This window comes from Mycetomoellerius zeteki, unplaced genomic scaffold (genome assembly GCF_001594055.1).
Source record: "Mycetomoellerius zeteki isolate Tzet28-1 unplaced genomic scaffold, Tzet1.0 scaffold105, whole genome shotgun sequence".
Lineage (NCBI taxonomy): Eukaryota > Metazoa > Arthropoda > Insecta > Hymenoptera > Formicidae > Mycetomoellerius > Mycetomoellerius zeteki.
In genome coordinates, this window is record NW_017255965.1 from 2171054 (window position 1) to 2187759 (window position 16706).

Sequence of the window (16706 nt, forward strand, 5' to 3'; positions counted from 1 at the left end):
TCCTAGCTTACTTTTTTCACTAGTTTTATCCAAAATTTCACGATTTATAAGTTTCAGTATAATAGTAGTAAACACTGGCGACGCTTATCACGAGGAAAAATATTCCTTGATATTAAAAAAAGAAAATCTCAGAAAAAGAAACGCCTCTATCGCCTGTTCTCTTCTTCAACAAATTCTCCCCCATTTACGGAAATACAAAACTTTTCTTATGGTCACCGAACATGGTTTTAATGTTGTGTCTACGTTTGCATGTTGCTATTCGCTGTTACTTGAATTATTTAAGGAAATAATGCACTGCCTGCTATTTCATTGTTTCGCTCGAGAATTTGAGAGGGAGAGGGTCGTCCACCTGAAAACTTTTTTTTTATCCACAATAGTGCACGCAATCTGTGTACGTTCCTATCAAAATATTTAATAAGCTGTGGCTCGCGGGAGGGTATCCACCACTCCAGTTCTTTTTCAAGCTCTTAGTTTGTACAGAGACACTATATCGTGCACATCATACGATCGATCAAGTGTTTCTTGTGATATTGCTTTTTGTAAAAATTCTCTTGTCGGAATCGATGCATATTAACAGTGCAAAATAATAAGAAAATCGAAATATGAAAGTAAAGAGTACCGTTAGCCCAGCTATAGAAATTTGGTTTCGAATTTTTGGCATTTGGCCGAATATGTCATGTGCTTCGTTGTGTAGACTACTCTGGACTGTCTTGATCATAATCGAACAAATTTTACAATATCGATATATCATAATGCATTTCCACTTGGTGGAGTTTACCGAGATGATGCACATTGTGGGTTCAACAATGACTTATACGATATTTTTAATTAAACTCACCATTTTTTGGTATAAACAGCGGTGAGATGCGCGAGATCGATGAAGCATATATTGATATGCACTGTCAGTGAAAAATTTGTTTCACAGATTTAATTTAATTATAATTAATTATATTATTTAGCCTAGTTAAATAAATATAAAATTGCATCTCGATTCGACAATTACCACATTGGTCTGTTAAATGAATTCTTTGGCAATTGCAAATGTGAACAAAGCTAAATTAAAGACAAATTGTTATAATAAATTAATTACTATACGCGATAAAAAAAAAATAGAAGGACACGCATCTGTAAATTTATTGCGCAACGATAAATTTTTCATCGATAGTTTGCATAACGCTTCGTTGCAGCCATTATAACGATTATGACCATTGAAAACTATTCGTAGAACGTTCAACAGGATACTAACAATGATGGCAATTAATTGGGAAAAGTGTTCTAACACGAAATTCAGTATGTTCGCGACATGCAATGCCAAATTGTCACAGCGCTTTGTTAATATGACAGTGATTCTTTATTCAACAACTGTAATTCTTATTAGTAGCAAAGTTTTCCTAAAACACGAGGATGACAACAAAGCTTCCAACATTTCTACACGATTGCTCATTATAGACATGGATCTACCATTTGATGCTAACCAACAATTCGTATACGAATCAGTCATAATTGCTCAATTCTTTTTTTCGCTGTTATGTGCCGATGCAAACTGCTTATTGAATGCCTTGCTTATAAATCTGGTGAGTCTTACTGTTCAAAAAATATTATTATCATTAATGTTATTATTTATTATTTTTACTATTCATTAAAATTAATCTTGATATTTTATTAACCAATTTAATCAGTTGATATCAGTTGATTGACCGAATGTACATTTATTATTTCATTATCAAAAATAATTTATAGAATTTTTAACTTATGCTGATTATCAAATTTTAAAAGATTATATGGAGGATATTTTAATCTAGAAATTTAAAATAATTTATTTCAAGTTTGAAAGTAATCGGCGTGTAGTAATTTGAAGCATATATTTAAATTATATTTTACATATAAAATTAATATTCCAACATTTAATTATTCCAACTTTGACGTTTTTTTTTACTTAATCGACTAAAAATTTTTTTTCGCTTTCATTAAATATGACAATTAATAATAATGTGTATTTTAGATACTGCATGTAGGAGGTCAAATCGATATTCTTCGCGAGAACTTGAAGGAAATTTTTCCGAAGAATGGCAAACATAGTCCAAGTCATTTTGAGGTGAGAAAAGCAATTAGAGAACACCAAAAAATCATTATGTTTTCAAAGTACATTGAAGATTTGTATTCGTATATCGCTATGGTATTATTCGTATCGGATTCGCTGATTATCTGTTGCTTGGGTTTTACAATTGTCGCTGTAAGTATTATAATTTTCTTTAATTCTACGGCAAAGAGGAATATACATTATAGAATTTTGCAGAATAATAGAGCATTAATTCGTGCCTTTAAATATTCGTTACCTTATCGCTTTTCCATTCCTCTTAGGATGTTTCTTAATATTCCAGTCGATCGGTCGACCTAATGCTTCAGAAAGCCTAATCAGAAACTTCTTATTTTATATCGTTATAAATATGGAGGCATTCATCTTTTGTTTCGCTGGAGAATATTTAAGTGCTAAGGTTAGTTGTTGAGATGAATATATGGTTTACGATAAATAAGCAGAATATTACATAATTCATTTTCAAAATTACAAGATCCATTATTCAATAGAGCAAAAGCATCGGAGATGCTGCTTACGCTTCCTTCTGGTACGAATCAGATTCGAGAGATAGTCGAATTATATTATCTTTGATAATGAGGTCGCAAAATCAATTAACTATTACAATTGGAAGGATAATGAATTTGTCTTTGGGACAGTTTACCACTGTAAGTTTATCTCAGAGGGACACATCATTTTGCATGTAAAATTTTTAAACGCATATTTTATACTGAAGAGATTATTCTGTTAATAGTTATCTACAATAAATAAAAAGCAAAAAATCTGTTTTCTCTTCTTAAATTGTAAATAAAATATTATTTGATTTAATTTTCGTTATATACACACATATACTATTAAAATAATCAAATAATACTTTTACAGATTGTAAAAGCTTCAGCCTCCTATATATCGGTTTTACTTGCAATGTATTGAAACGGAACTGCATTCTATATTTACATTAAATTTTTAATGAGTGTTAATAACTGGTAGTTTGATATTGTTCAGTCTCAAAAAAATTTGCACATATAATTTAAAAATGACGAAAATCATTACAGTATTACTTACCATTTTTTCCCATTTACAGTTACATACCTGCGTGTGTGTGTTTTAGTAGTAGAATGAACTCAAAATTGCTAGACAGTAGATCAATAACTCGAGATGTTTATTAATTGATGTCGAACAATGCAACCCCGTGCTGCTTTCTCTCCTCCCATTTAGCAACGTTAACGCGACTTTGCAAGTTCTGACAATTTTTCTTTCATTTTTCCTCGAGTCTTTCATTCGTACATTATGCATTTGCTGTGCACGTGGCGTCTTGCATTTTTAAGCCTCATAATTTGTCGCTATCGTGTTACCCTGTTGAGAAAAAGAGAAAGAAAAATAAGAAAGAGACGTAATAAGGACACAAATTTTGTAAATTTCTGGTAACTTTTAAAGTTTCATAATCGTAGATCTGTTGTATATTCTAAAAATTATAGTTGTAAATTAACACCGTGCAGTGTTTATGTAAGTCTCACCGTATGTTGATATAAACATGAGAATTATATTTAACACCCATGGAGTTAAATCCACATCTATATATTTTAGAGTATGTATTAAGTGTGTTATTTTATGCCTGCTTTCAAGAGAACATTTAATGATTAATTGTTCCCGATCAATTGTGAATATGCTTTTGCGTTCTTCAGTGAGTTACATATCAATATTTTTCATGGAATTAAGGAAACACGGCAAATTCGATATTTGATGTCTTATAAAATCATTGATAGTAAATTCTTTTTCTTACAATTTTACAATGCAAAAAATGCTGCTACGAGTACAGCATGTTTCTCTATAAAATTCGTACTTCAAATTTTAATATAGCATCTGATTCGACATGTTGTAAACCATTTCGCATAAATTGTTCTGGTTTGTGAAATTAATTGTTGTTATGATGTGTCGATACATTTAGTTCATATTTCTCCACCGCACCAATGCAATGAGCTAATGGATTTGATGAATAATTTGAGCAACTCTTTAGCATACAGCCTGTTTGTTATTCAAATTGATTCTCTTCTGGAATCATCAATGAGTTAACCTAATTATTCTCTATATCGCTTTTTTTGCAGTATCAAATAATAAACTATAAATGGCTTGCACTTACTTTATAAAGTTATTCAGAATTCATTTTTTTATATAAAAAGTTTCACGATATCTTAATAATAGCCATGGATTGAATAAAAGAAAATTCGAAAGATCTGTTCAGCATGCTCACGGCAACGAATATGGTAATCGGTCACAGCGTTTGGAATGCTATAATTATCAGTCTCCGCACGACCGCCGCAACACTCTATCTTGGCGTAAAAGTGTCCAAAAGTGATAACTTTAATACATCAACTTTATTCGGGCGCTTATCCTGAGGATGGAATAAATTTTCCTTCGACAGAAACAATATACAACAATTTTAACCAAAAAACAAAACTCGTACGAAATTTCCCGTCGCCACGCAAGGTAATATCGAGTTTTCGTTTTTTTTTTATTTAAAATTATTTATATTAATAATTATTTTATATTAATAATATATAAAAGTTGATTATTACAGGGTCAAGATAATATTCTTTAACAAAAGATTTTTCTATAAATAATAAATAATTATTGGCTTTATTTAAATTTTCCTTAAACATTTGCAATTTCCATTCTTCTCTACAGCAAAGTCATCAAAAATGTGTAGTGGTATTTACCTCAAAACGCGTGTACAGTCTATGATCACGAGTTATAGTACAGCACTAGGCGTATATCGGACTGGACTAATTCGAGAAATGAGAGGTTATCACAACTCGAATATACTGCAATAGTATCATTTGTGTTTACCACGTATTTGCAATTCTCCTACTTTGTTATAGTGTGATAATATAAGTATATTCTCTATCTGCAGTATAAAATTAAAAAATATATAATAAAAAAACTCAGTAACACAGTATTAAAGAAATTATTGTTATTGTTACTTCTCATGGAATTAGAAATAATATACCATTTATATATCTGATATAATTAAATCGATTAATTTTTCTTTCACGCTTAAAATATCAATAATAATAATTACATAACCAATGCTCTCCTCGCATAAATAGATATTACTTTACATTTTTGTAATGTTGAAATGTCATTATAACATTTATTATAACAGTCTTTTATCAAAGATTAACATAAGCTCTTTGCATTTTACGATGTCCTTTACAGCTTATAAGTGTTATGATTGTCATTTGCGAGTAACGTCATTGCTACTGGAATATAAAACTTTACTCAGCACTTCGTTATCCGTTTCCTACTTTTTCACGATTATTGCGCAACCTGAATCTGACATGCATCAGAGTTCCGTCCAAAATAGTGCGATTTACATATTTCAGAAGAATGAATTGCTAACGCATGCACACTAGCCGCACTTATATAATGCTCAAGGAAGAATATCTTTCAATATTGAGGAAATAAAATCTCGGAAAGAGAAAAACTTTCATTTTGTCCACCTTCCCTCTTCTTCGAAAAAGTCGCCCTTATTCACGGATATACAAAACTTTTCTTACGTTCACTGAGCACAGTTTAACGTCCTATGAATGTTCGCGTGTTGCTATCTACTGTTGCTTGAATTTTTAAAGAAAATAATGCATTGCGAGCTACACCGCTGTTTCGCCCAAGAATTTGAGAGGGAGAAGGTCGACCATCCGGAAATTTCTTTTTTTATCGACAATCTACACGCAATCTGTACACGTTGCGATCAAAATATTTAATAAGCCATGGCTCATGGGAGAGTGCCCTCCACTCTCGTTCTCTTTCAACCTCTCAGTTTGTACAAAGACACTACATCGTAAACATCGTACGATCGATCAAGTGTTTTTCGTAACACCGTGTTTGTTTTTAAATTCTCTTATCGGAATCGATGCGTATTAACAGTGCAAAATAATAAGAAAGTAATAATAATAGAAATATGAAAGTAAAGAATACTGTTAGCCCAACTACAGAAATTTTGTTTCGTATTTTTGGCATTTGGCCGAACACGTCGTTCGTTTTGTTATGTAGACTATTCTGGACTACTTCGATCGTATTCGAACAAATTGTTCAATATCAATATATCGTAAAACATTTCCATTTGATGGGGTTTTTCGAGATAATAACAGTTTTGAGTTCAGCAGTGCCGTATACGAGATTTTTTATTACACTCGTCGTTTTTTGGTATAAACAGCGGTGAGACACATAGTATAAGTATTATCAGTGAAAAATTTGTTTTAAATACTATTTAATTATGCTTAATTACATAATTTACACAAATTAAGTTAAATAAATTTAATAACATGTTTTGATTCATCAATTACCACTTTAGTTGGTAAAGTGATTTATTCGGCAATTGCAAACGTGTACAGAACTAAAGACAATTGCTGTAATAAACAAATTATTATATGCAAAGATAAAAGATAAATGGACACACATTTGTCAAGTTATTGCATAACGATAAATTTTTCATCGATGATTTGCATAATGCTTCATTGCGGTTGTTATCATGATTATAACCAATAAAACTATTTGTAGAACATTCAATAAGATATTAACGATGATGACGATTGACTGGGAAAAGTGTTCCAACACAAAATTCAGTTTATTTGCGACAACATATAATGCTAAATTATCGGAGCGCTTCGTTAATATGACGGTGATTCTTTATTCGACTGCTGTATTTCTTTTTAGCACCAAAATCTTTGTAAAACATATGGATGGCGGTAATGCTTCCAATGTTTCCACACGATTGCTTATTGTAGAGATGGATCTACCATTTGACACTAACCAAAGATTCGTATATGAATCGGTCATAATTATTCAATTTCTTCATTTGCTGTTGTGTGCCGACGCAATCGGTTTATTTAATGCCTTACTCATAAATCTGGTAAGTTTTATTTTGTAAGTAGATATTTTTTTATATGTTATTTTTATTATTCATAATATTAATTTCTTGATAGTTTAATAATCTGCAATCAATTAATATCAATTTATTAATGAAATGTTTGATTATTATCCATATTAACATTAAGAATAATATATAGGCTTAATAGCATAAGTTAGAATTAACTTATGCTGCTATTTGAATTTTAAAATATTTTGTACAGCGTTAATTATAAATTTAGAAATTAAAATACTTTTTCATAACTTGCATATTTGCATGGTAGTTCTGAAAAACATACATTTTAGATATTGCATATAGGCGGTCAAATCGATATTCTTCGTGAGAGTTTGATGGCAATTTTTCCGAAGAAAGAAAAGGGCAATTTGAATTATTTTACGGTAAAAAACGTAATCAAGAAACATCAGAAAATCGTTACCTTTTCAGAGCACATCGAAGATCTGTATTCATATATCGCGATGGTGCTCTTCATATCGGATACTCTGATTATCTGTTGCTTAGGTTTTATAATTGTCGCGGTAAGTATTATAATTTCACATATACAATAAATCATTCATTATTTATTATAATTTTGTTTAATTCAACGATGAAGAGCAATATACACCATAGGAACCGCTGTTCAATTTGCAGAATAAAGTAAAGGAGCACTATTTTGTGCTTTTAATTATTACTTTAAGTATTTTGTTATCTTTCCGTTTAGAATGTTTCTTAATATTTTAGTCAATCGGTCGACCCGACGTTTTGAAAAATATAATTAGGATCCTCTTATTTTACCTCGTCATGAATATGGAAGCATTTGTATTTTGTTTTGCTGGAGAATACTTGAGCGCTAAGGTTAGATATTAGGACGATTATCATATTAATCACGATTATAATATTATTACATAATTGTTTGTATATAAACACATATACACACACAGCTACACACATATACAGAATCCCATTTTAATTATCCAAGGCAAATATCTTGAAAAATACGTAAGATACGTAGAAAATGTTTCAGATGAAAGTGGCACTTCGAAAGGGACGTATTTTTTGTTCACGTTGTTTTTTATAGATGGGTAAGCAAAAAAGATATAAAGGTCACCCTTACTTTTTAAATGATTTTTCTACATATATGATTCTTCTAATTATTCTATTTATAAAAGTATTAATTTACAATTATTAAAAAGTAGTATACGAAACATTTAATATTTTGTGTCATTATATGCCAGAGTATGATATAAAATACCTTATTAAATTAATAGTTTTTTTGATATTTCTACTTTAATATTTTTATATACCTAAGAATAATTAAAGGAGTTATATTTAAAAAATATATATAATTCCATTTATAAAAGTAGAGTAACCCCTTTCTCTCTCTCTCTCTCTTCATATCTTTTTGACGCCTTTATTTAAAAAAAAAAAAAAAAAAAAAAAAAAAAAACTATTTAAAATACATATCTCCCAAGAAATCACCGTTTCACTTTCTGAAATATTTTTTCGCATCTTACGTATTTTTCAAAATATTTGCCAATTATCACTGTTTACATATATAAATGTTATAAAAATAATTATTTAATAGAGTAAAAGTATCGGAGATGCTGCCTACGCTTCCCTCTGGTACGAATCAGGTTCTAGAACCAATCGAATTATATTGTTCTTGATAATGAGGTCACAAAATCAGTTAACAATTACAATTGGAAAGATAATGAATTTGTCCTTGGAACGATTTACTAGTGTAAGTCTATTTTATATTTACTTTATACGTATAGCCTTTTAGCACAGATTTTGTACAAATGATTATTTTATCCATAATTATCTATAAATAAAAAGTATGTTTGCTCTTCTTAAAATATAAGTAAAATATTATTATCAATTATTTTTTATTACATAAATACACACACACACACACACACACACACAGGGTATAATTAAAAAGAGACAAACTTCGTGGACAAGTTCCTATCACATAAAAACATAAAAAAAATTCGTATCAAGATGTATCCACAAATCCACTGCTCATTCGCAATTTGTTGCGATATAACTCAAACAAATATTTATGAATTCAATTCACTATTTATTAAAATGATTGTTTGTCATTTCTTAAAGTTAAAATTGACAGCGGAGATATACTACACGAATGCATTTTTTATGTTCGCAATCATCTGAAAACAATCTTTGCAGTAGTGATCCGATACGTCCATGTGTATTGAATTAAATGAGAGATACTTTATAAATATTTGTTATAATTAAAAACTAATTGGCCTAACTCATTCCATACCAATGAAATTTCGAATAAAATATTTTTTTTAACTAAAAAGTTGTAAATAAAATAGTAACATGAACATTAAAGTTAAGAAATATATTTATAATTTATTTTTGAAAAACATCTGATTTTTATCAATTATTTCAATTACTACGTACCAAAAACAACATTCACCTAATAATTTTATTTTTAATGCACGAAAACGGAAATAGCATACATGTTTGGCAGCCGAGTACGGATTAGTGTATTCAACGCAGTAATCTCCATCTCTGCTCCGACGCCGTCTTACATAAGCATATAGACATATCCGTATGCTTTTCGGTTATTAAAATATTTGTATGTTACATTTTGCCTGGACTAACCCCGCTCTATCTCTATCCTATATTTTTTTAATATGTATATTAATTAATAAGAAATAACATTTAACATACTATTTACATTGTTACATATTATTAAAATAAGTCTAATGCTAAGCTAATTATTTTTTACATAAATATTCAATTTAAATATTTTATTTAAATTTAAATATTTAATTTTTACGTACATTGATATTTCATAATAATTGAATAATATTCTTGCAGATTGTAAAAGCTTCAGGCTCCTATATATCCGTCCTACTTGCAGTATCTTGAAGCTACATTCTATTTACATTGAACTTCTAATTAATGTTAACAGTTGTTGTTAATAATTATTGTTTAGTTATTAGAAAATTTGCACATAAATTAATATTGATAAAAACCGTTGCAGCATTACCATTTTCTTTCATCTGATACACTTGCACGCGTATATGGCATTAGTAGAGAATAATTTCAGACTGTCAAGCGATAGATCGATAACCTAAAATACGCAATGTTTATTAAATGAAATCGAACAATACAATCTCGTGCTGCTTTCTTCTCTCACGTATAACATTGTTCGCACTTTATGATTTCCGACAATGTTCCTTTTATTTTCTAGTAATTACTTTATTTAAACGTTGTGTATTTGCTGCACGCACGACATTTTGCATTTTTAAGTCTCATAATTTATTGTTGTCATGAAATAAATAAAGAAAGAAAGAAAGAAAAGTGACAGAGGGGGGAAAAAATATCTTAACTTTCTGTTTCTTTTTACATCTTCGTAATTGTAAATCTATAGTTATAATAGAGTAATTGAAGATTTCTATAAATAACAAATAATTATTAGCTTTATTTAACTTTTTTCTTTAAAATTGCAATTTCTCCACTCTTCTCTACAGCAAAATTATTGAAAATGTGTAATGCTATTTACCTTGAAATGAAAAGCGTATATATGTGTACATTCTGTGATCACGACTTATAGTATAGCGCTATATAGTTGTATCGAACTATCATTGGGGAAATGAGAAGTTGTCTCAACTCAATATACTATAATAATATCATTTGTGTTTACCATGCGTTTGAAATTCTCTCACTTTCCTCTAGTAATATAAAATTATAACATAAAAGAAGTAAGAAAAAAATTCGGTAGTAACAGTATTAAAGAAATTATTATTGTTATTTCTTATGGTATTATAAATAATATTCCATTTATTTTAAATATAATTAAATCAATTAATTTTTCTTTCACGCTCAAAATATTGATAATAATAATTACATAACCAATGCTCTCTAATAAACAGATATTACCTTATATTTTTATAACGTTGAAACAATATTATAATATCGAAACAATCAAAACAATCTTTTATCAAAGATTACCAAAAGCTCTTTGCATTTTATGATATTATTTATAGCTTATAAGTACTATGCTTTGTCCAAAACGTCGTTACTACTGGAATATAACTTCGCTCAGCACTTCGTTCTCCATCTCCTGCTTCTGGTTTATTTATTCACGATTATTGCGAGCAACCTGTATATCTGACGTGAACCATTTTCTTCCAAAATTGTACGATTTACATATTTCAGGAGAATGAATTGCGAACGCGTGTACACTAGCCGCACTTATATAATGCGCGAGAAAGAATATCTTTCGATATAGAGGCAATAAAATCTCGGAAAAAGAACAGCTTTCGCTTTCTCTCCATCTCTCTTCCTCGAAAAAGTCTCCCCTATTCATGAATATACAAAACTTTTCTTACTGTTACTGAGCAGTGCTCAGTGGGCACAGTATAACGTCCTGTAAACGTTCGCGTGCTCCTATCTATTGTTGCTTGAATTTTTAAAGAAAATAATACACTACGAGCTACACCACTCGTCCAAGAATTTGAGAGGGAGAGGGTCGGCCATCCGGAAATATCATTTTTTATTGACAATCTGCACACAATCTGTGCACGTTGCGATCAAAATATTTTATAAGCCATGACTTGTGGGAGGGTGCCCTCCACTCTCGTTCTCAGTTTGTACAAGACACTACATTGTGCACATCGTACGATCGATCAAGTGTTTTTCGTAACATCCGTGTTTTTTTTTTAAATTCTCTCGCCGAAATCGATGCATATTAAAAGTACAAAATAATAAGAAAGTATAATAATAATAGAAATATGAAAGTAAAGAATATTGTTAATCCAGCTACAGAAATTTTGTTTCGTATTTTTGGCATTTGGCCGAACACGTCGTTCGTTTTGTTACGTAGACTGTTCTGGACTGTTTCGATCGTATTCGAGCAAATTGCTCAATACCGATATATCATAAGAAATTTCCATCTGATGGAGTTTGTAGAGATAGTAACCATTTTAAGTTCTGTAATGTCGTATACAATATTTTTAATTAAACTCATCATTTTTTGGTATAAACAGCGGTGAGATGCGCAGTGGTGAGACACATAATATACGCACTATCAGTGAAAAATTTTGTTTTAAATATTTGATTATATTAATTGGCCAAATTAAAGTAATTAGATTTAGTTACATCTCAATTCAACAATTACTACTTTGGTCGGTAAAGTTAATTATTCGGCAATTATGAACGTGTACAAAGCTAAAGACAAATTGCTGTAATAAATAAATTATTATACGCAAAAATAAAATAAGTAAACACGTATTTGTAAGTCATAAGTGTATAAATTTTTCATCGATGGTTTGCATAATATTCCATTGCAGTTGTTCATGATTGTAACCAATAAGACTATTTGTAGAACACTCAACAGCATATTAACAATGATGGCGATCGATTGGGAAAAATGTTCTAGGACGAAATTCAGTATGTTCGCGACATCGTACAATGCCAAATTGTCGGAGCGCTTTGCTAATATGACGGTGATTCTTTATTCGACGGCCGTAACTCTCTATAGCACTCACATCCTTATAAAATACGTGGATGATGGCAATGCTTCCAATGTTTCCACACGATTGCTCATTTTAGAGATGGATCTGCCATTTGACGCAAATAAAAAGTTTATATATGAATCGGTCATAATTGTTCAATTTCTTTATTTGCTGTTGTGTTCCGACGCAATCGGTTTATTAAATGCCTTACTCATAAATCTGGTAAGTTCTGTGTTGCGTAAGTAGATATTTTTTTATATGTTATTTTTATTATTAATAAAAATTAATTTTTTTATATTTTATTAAGTTGGTAAAACAGAGTAAAGGTCTTAAAAAAGGTTTATCAATTTTTTTAAAAGTAATTATAAATTTTAAAAAAATATGATATTGCACAACATTATAGACTTTCCGTGTTCAAAAAACATAGTCCATCGGCGACATAAAGAACTCAAGTTGTAATGATCTGAAATGAAAATTTCTTGAAAATTTCGAATCTGTATGAGTGTAGTTTCAGTTGAGTGTAGCAATTTTTATAAATAATTCTTTTTTAAAATGGCAGCGGTTTAAAAAAAAATTTAATTTCACTATATTTTGAATCTCTTAAACATCTCGCCTTTTGAAAATTAATAATTAATTAAAAAAATTCCCTACGCTTTTTTAACTGAGACTATTCATTTTGTGAAGCTACTGTTCAAAGTTGAGGCCATCGGTCGAAAATTGTTCGAGTTATAGATGTCGTCAGTTGAAAAAAGATAGTTTTGAGTAAAGCGAGTTTAAAGTTTCAGTATTGATTATTTAATAGAAATCTATCTATCTATCTATCTATTACCTGCGCATAACTTCTTTTTTACATTAGATGTGTATTAGATGCTTTATTATTGCACTATGCGCCCATTCGCTACAACTCATATAACTCGAGAAATACTTCGAATTTCATAGAAACATTTTAGGAGTATATTTTTTGGACATTAATCTTTCGAAAAAAGTAAAAAATTTGTCAATTTTTTGAAAATTTTACTCTATTTTACCTCCTTAATCTATTAATTAATTTCAACTTATTAATAAAATGTTTGATTATTGCCTATATTATAAAAAATAATTTATAGGATACTCTGACTTATGCTGCTTTTTGAATTTTAAAATATTTTGTACAGCGTTAATTATAAATTTAGAAATTAAAATACTTTTTCATAACTTGCATATTTGCATGGTAGTTCTGAAAAACATACATTTTAGATATTGCATATAGGCGGTCAAATCGATATTCTTTGTGAGAGTTTGATGACAATTTTTCCGAAGAAAGAGAAGGACAATTTGAATTATTTTACGGTAAAAAAGATAATCAAGAAACATCAGAAAATCGTTACCTTTTCAGAGCACATCGAAGATCTGTATTCATATATCGCGATGGTGCTCTTCGTATCGGATACTCTGATTATCTGCTGCTTGGGTTTTACAATTGTCGCAGTAAGTATTATAATTTTGTTTGATTCTACAATAAAAAGGAATTAATATACGCTATAGAAATCGCTGTTGAATTTGCAAAATAAAGGAGCATTATTTCGTGCTTTTAATTATTCAGCATTTTGTTACCTTTCCGTTGCTCTTAGAATATTTCTTAATGTTCCAGTCAATCGGTGGACCCGATGTTTTGCAAAATATAACTAGGACCCTCTTATTTTACCTAGTTATGAATATGGAGGCGTTCATATTTTGTTTTGCTGGAGAATACTTGAGCGCTAAGGTTAGACACTAGAACGAATATATCAATCACGATGTCTTAAGTATAATATTATAGAATTGTTTTTGTAAACACACACACAGAAAGAGAGAGAGAGGGATACACATGTACACAATTATATGTATATTATACAGAGTGTCGCATTATAATTGTTCCAGACAAATATTTTGAAAAATACGTAAAAAATACGAAAAAATTATTTTAGATGAAAGAGTTGTTTCAAAAGAACGTATTTTGGTCACATTGTTTTTTTTTATATGTATATGCTAAAAAGATATAAAGATCAACTCTACTTTTTTACATGGAATTAAATGATTTTTTTACATAATATGAGTCTTCTAATTATCCTATTCATAAAAGTTTTACGGTATGATTATTGAAAAATTAATAGTTTATGAAATATTCAGTATGAAACTATTTAATTTTTATGTCAACATGTGCAAAAATAAAATATAAAATATCTTTTAATAGAACTATTGGAATTTAATATTTCTACCGTAATACGTTTTACAGAATAATTAGAGGAACTATGTTATGTAAAAAAATCATATAATTCTATTTTAAAAAGTAGAGATGTCCTTTCTTTTTGGCACCTCCACTTAGGAAAAAATAATGTGACAAAAATACATCCCCACGAAACCGTTTTAGTTTTATTTGAAACATTTTTTTGCATCTTACGTATTTTTCAAAATATTTGCCAATTAAAGTGGCCTATATATATAAATGTTATAAAATAATTATTTAATAGAGTAAAAGCATCGGAGATGCTGCCTACGCTTCCCACTGGTACGAATCAGGTTCTAGAACCAATCGAATTATATTGTTCTTGATAATGAGGTCACAAAATCAGTTAACAATTACAATTGGAAAGATAATGAATTTGTCCTTGGAACGATTTACTAGCGTAAGTTTATTTTAGATTTGGTTTATACGTATAGCCTTTTAATACAAATTTTACGCAACAGATTATTTTACCCATATTTATTTATATTAAGTAAAAAGTATGTTCGCCCTTCTTAAAATATAAATAAAATATTATCCATTAATTTTTGTTACATAAATACACACACACGCGCGCACACACGCACGCACACACACACACGCACACACACATATACAGGTTAAATTAATTTTGTAATTAAAAAGAGACAAACTTCGTGGGCAAGTTTTCACCACCAAAACTAAAAAAAATTAAGAAGTTCTTTACGGATTTTTCTAATTTAATTTCCAATTTAATCATAATTGACTGTCTTATATTATAGTTAAAATATAAAGTGCAAAATATGTAGCGCATGTATTTGGCAGCTGAGTACAGATTAGTGTATTCAGTGCAGTTGTAGTCTCTTACGCAAGCATAAACATATCTGTAGCGTTATTAAGATATTTGCATATTCCAACACTTGCCCCTACGCTTGACTAATTCCGCTCTACCCTATATTATTTTTAATATGTATATTGATTAATAAGAAATAATATTTGTTGCAATATTTTCATTATTACATATCAAAATGAGTCAAATGCTAGACAAAAAAATCATTTTTTACATAAATATTGAATTTAAATATTTAATTTAAAATTTAAATATTTAATTTTTACGTACATTGTGATATTTTATAATATTTAAATAATATTCTTACAGATTATAAAAGCTTCGATTTCTTATATATCCGTCCTACTTGCAATGTAATGAAGCAGAGCTACATTTTATTTACATTGAATTTCTAATAAATGTTAACAGTATTGTTAGCAGTTACTATTTATTTATTAAAAAATTTGCACACACACACACACACACATATATATATAAATAAACAGATATAAATAAATAGTGACAATAATCGTCGCAGAATTACTTATCATTTTCTTCCATCCCTTACACATTTGCACATGTATATGCATTGGTCGAGAATAAGAATAAATTCGAGACTGTCGCGCGATAGATCGATAATCCTAGACACGCAATGTTTATTAAATGAAGTCGAACAATACAATCCCGTGTTGCTTTCCTCTCTCATCTGACATTGTTCGCACTTTGTGATTCGCGACAATTTTCCTTTTATTTTTCAGCGATACTCTATTCGAACATTGTGTATACTTGATGTGCGCTTGGCGTTTTGCATTTTTGTCTCATAATTTGTTGCTGTCGTGTCATTATGAAACAGATAAAGAAGGAGAGAAAAGAGACAAACGAGGAAAAAAATTTTTTTATTTTTTGTTTCTTTTTATGATTTCGTAATCGTAGATTTATATATGTAGTTATAATTGAATATCTTTTATATATATATTAGGTGTATGACTTTACGGATTTTTTGATAAAAAATCGCATTGATTTGACATAACATAAATCATTCTTTATTCAAAGTATGCTCCATCGAAAGCCACAACCTTGGTCCACTTTTCAGGCAATAAACGGATTCCATGCTGGTAGAAGTCTGGACGTTTTTAAGCGATCCAATTATCAAGCCAATTTTTGATTTTTTTCATAAGATCTGAACC

At 29.5% G+C, this 16706-nt stretch overlaps 3 protein-coding genes across 3 annotated transcripts; all 3 read left to right on the forward strand.

Moving 5' to 3' along the window:
- Positions 1–1391: 1391 nt before the first annotated feature.
- On the forward strand, positions 1392–3007 carry LOC108722086 (odorant receptor 4-like). The gene is made up of 5 exons (XM_018447006.1): positions 1392–1574; positions 2003–2233; positions 2382–2495; positions 2587–2742; positions 2957–3007. Exons 1-5 carry the CDS (start codon positions 1452–1454, stop codon positions 3005–3007), a joined length of 675 nt encoding a protein of 224 aa, XP_018302508.1. The 5' UTR covers positions 1392–1451.
- Positions 3008–6860: 3853 nt separating this feature from the next.
- Positions 6861–9886, forward strand: LOC108722094 (odorant receptor 4-like). Its single transcript, XM_018447020.1, has 5 exons — positions 6861–6983; positions 7286–7516; positions 7719–7832; positions 8563–8718; positions 9828–9886. Exons 1-5 carry the CDS (start codon positions 6861–6863, stop codon positions 9876–9878), a joined length of 675 nt encoding a protein of 224 aa, XP_018302522.1. The 3' UTR covers positions 9879–9886.
- Positions 9887–12568: 2682 nt separating this feature from the next.
- LOC108722116 (odorant receptor 22c-like) lies at positions 12569–15897 on the forward strand. The gene is made up of 5 exons (XM_018447058.1): positions 12569–12691; positions 13706–13936; positions 14100–14213; positions 14959–15114; positions 15850–15897. Exons 1-5 carry the CDS (start codon positions 12569–12571, stop codon positions 15895–15897), a joined length of 672 nt encoding a protein of 223 aa, XP_018302560.1.
- The last annotated feature ends 809 nt before the right edge of the window (positions 15898–16706 follow it).

Coding starts and splice junctions, on each gene's coding strand:
- LOC108722086 (XM_018447006.1), top strand. CDS start 1,452: ATGGATCTACCATTTGATGCTAACCAACAATTCGTATACGAATCAGTC. Junction 2,234..2,381: donor TGGGTTTTACAATTGTCGCT/GTAAGTATTATA, acceptor TTAATATTCCAG/TCGATCGGTCGACCTAATGC. Junction 2,496..2,586: donor GAGAATATTTAAGTGCTAAG/GTTAGTTGTTGA, acceptor ATTATTCAATAG/AGCAAAAGCATCGGAGATGC.
- LOC108722094 (XM_018447020.1), top strand. CDS start 6,861: ATGGATCTACCATTTGACACTAACCAAAGATTCGTATATGAATCGGTC. Junction 6,984..7,285: donor ATGCCTTACTCATAAATCTG/GTAAGTTTTATT, acceptor CATACATTTTAG/ATATTGCATATAGGCGGTCA. Junction 7,517..7,718: donor TAGGTTTTATAATTGTCGCG/GTAAGTATTATA, acceptor TTAATATTTTAG/TCAATCGGTCGACCCGACGT.
- LOC108722116 (XM_018447058.1), top strand. CDS start 12,569: ATGGATCTGCCATTTGACGCAAATAAAAAGTTTATATATGAATCGGTC. Junction 13,937..14,099: donor TGGGTTTTACAATTGTCGCA/GTAAGTATTATA, acceptor TTAATGTTCCAG/TCAATCGGTGGACCCGATGT. Junction 15,115..15,849: donor CCTTGGAACGATTTACTAGC/GTAAGTTTATTT, acceptor ATATTCTTACAG/ATTATAAAAGCTTCGATTTC.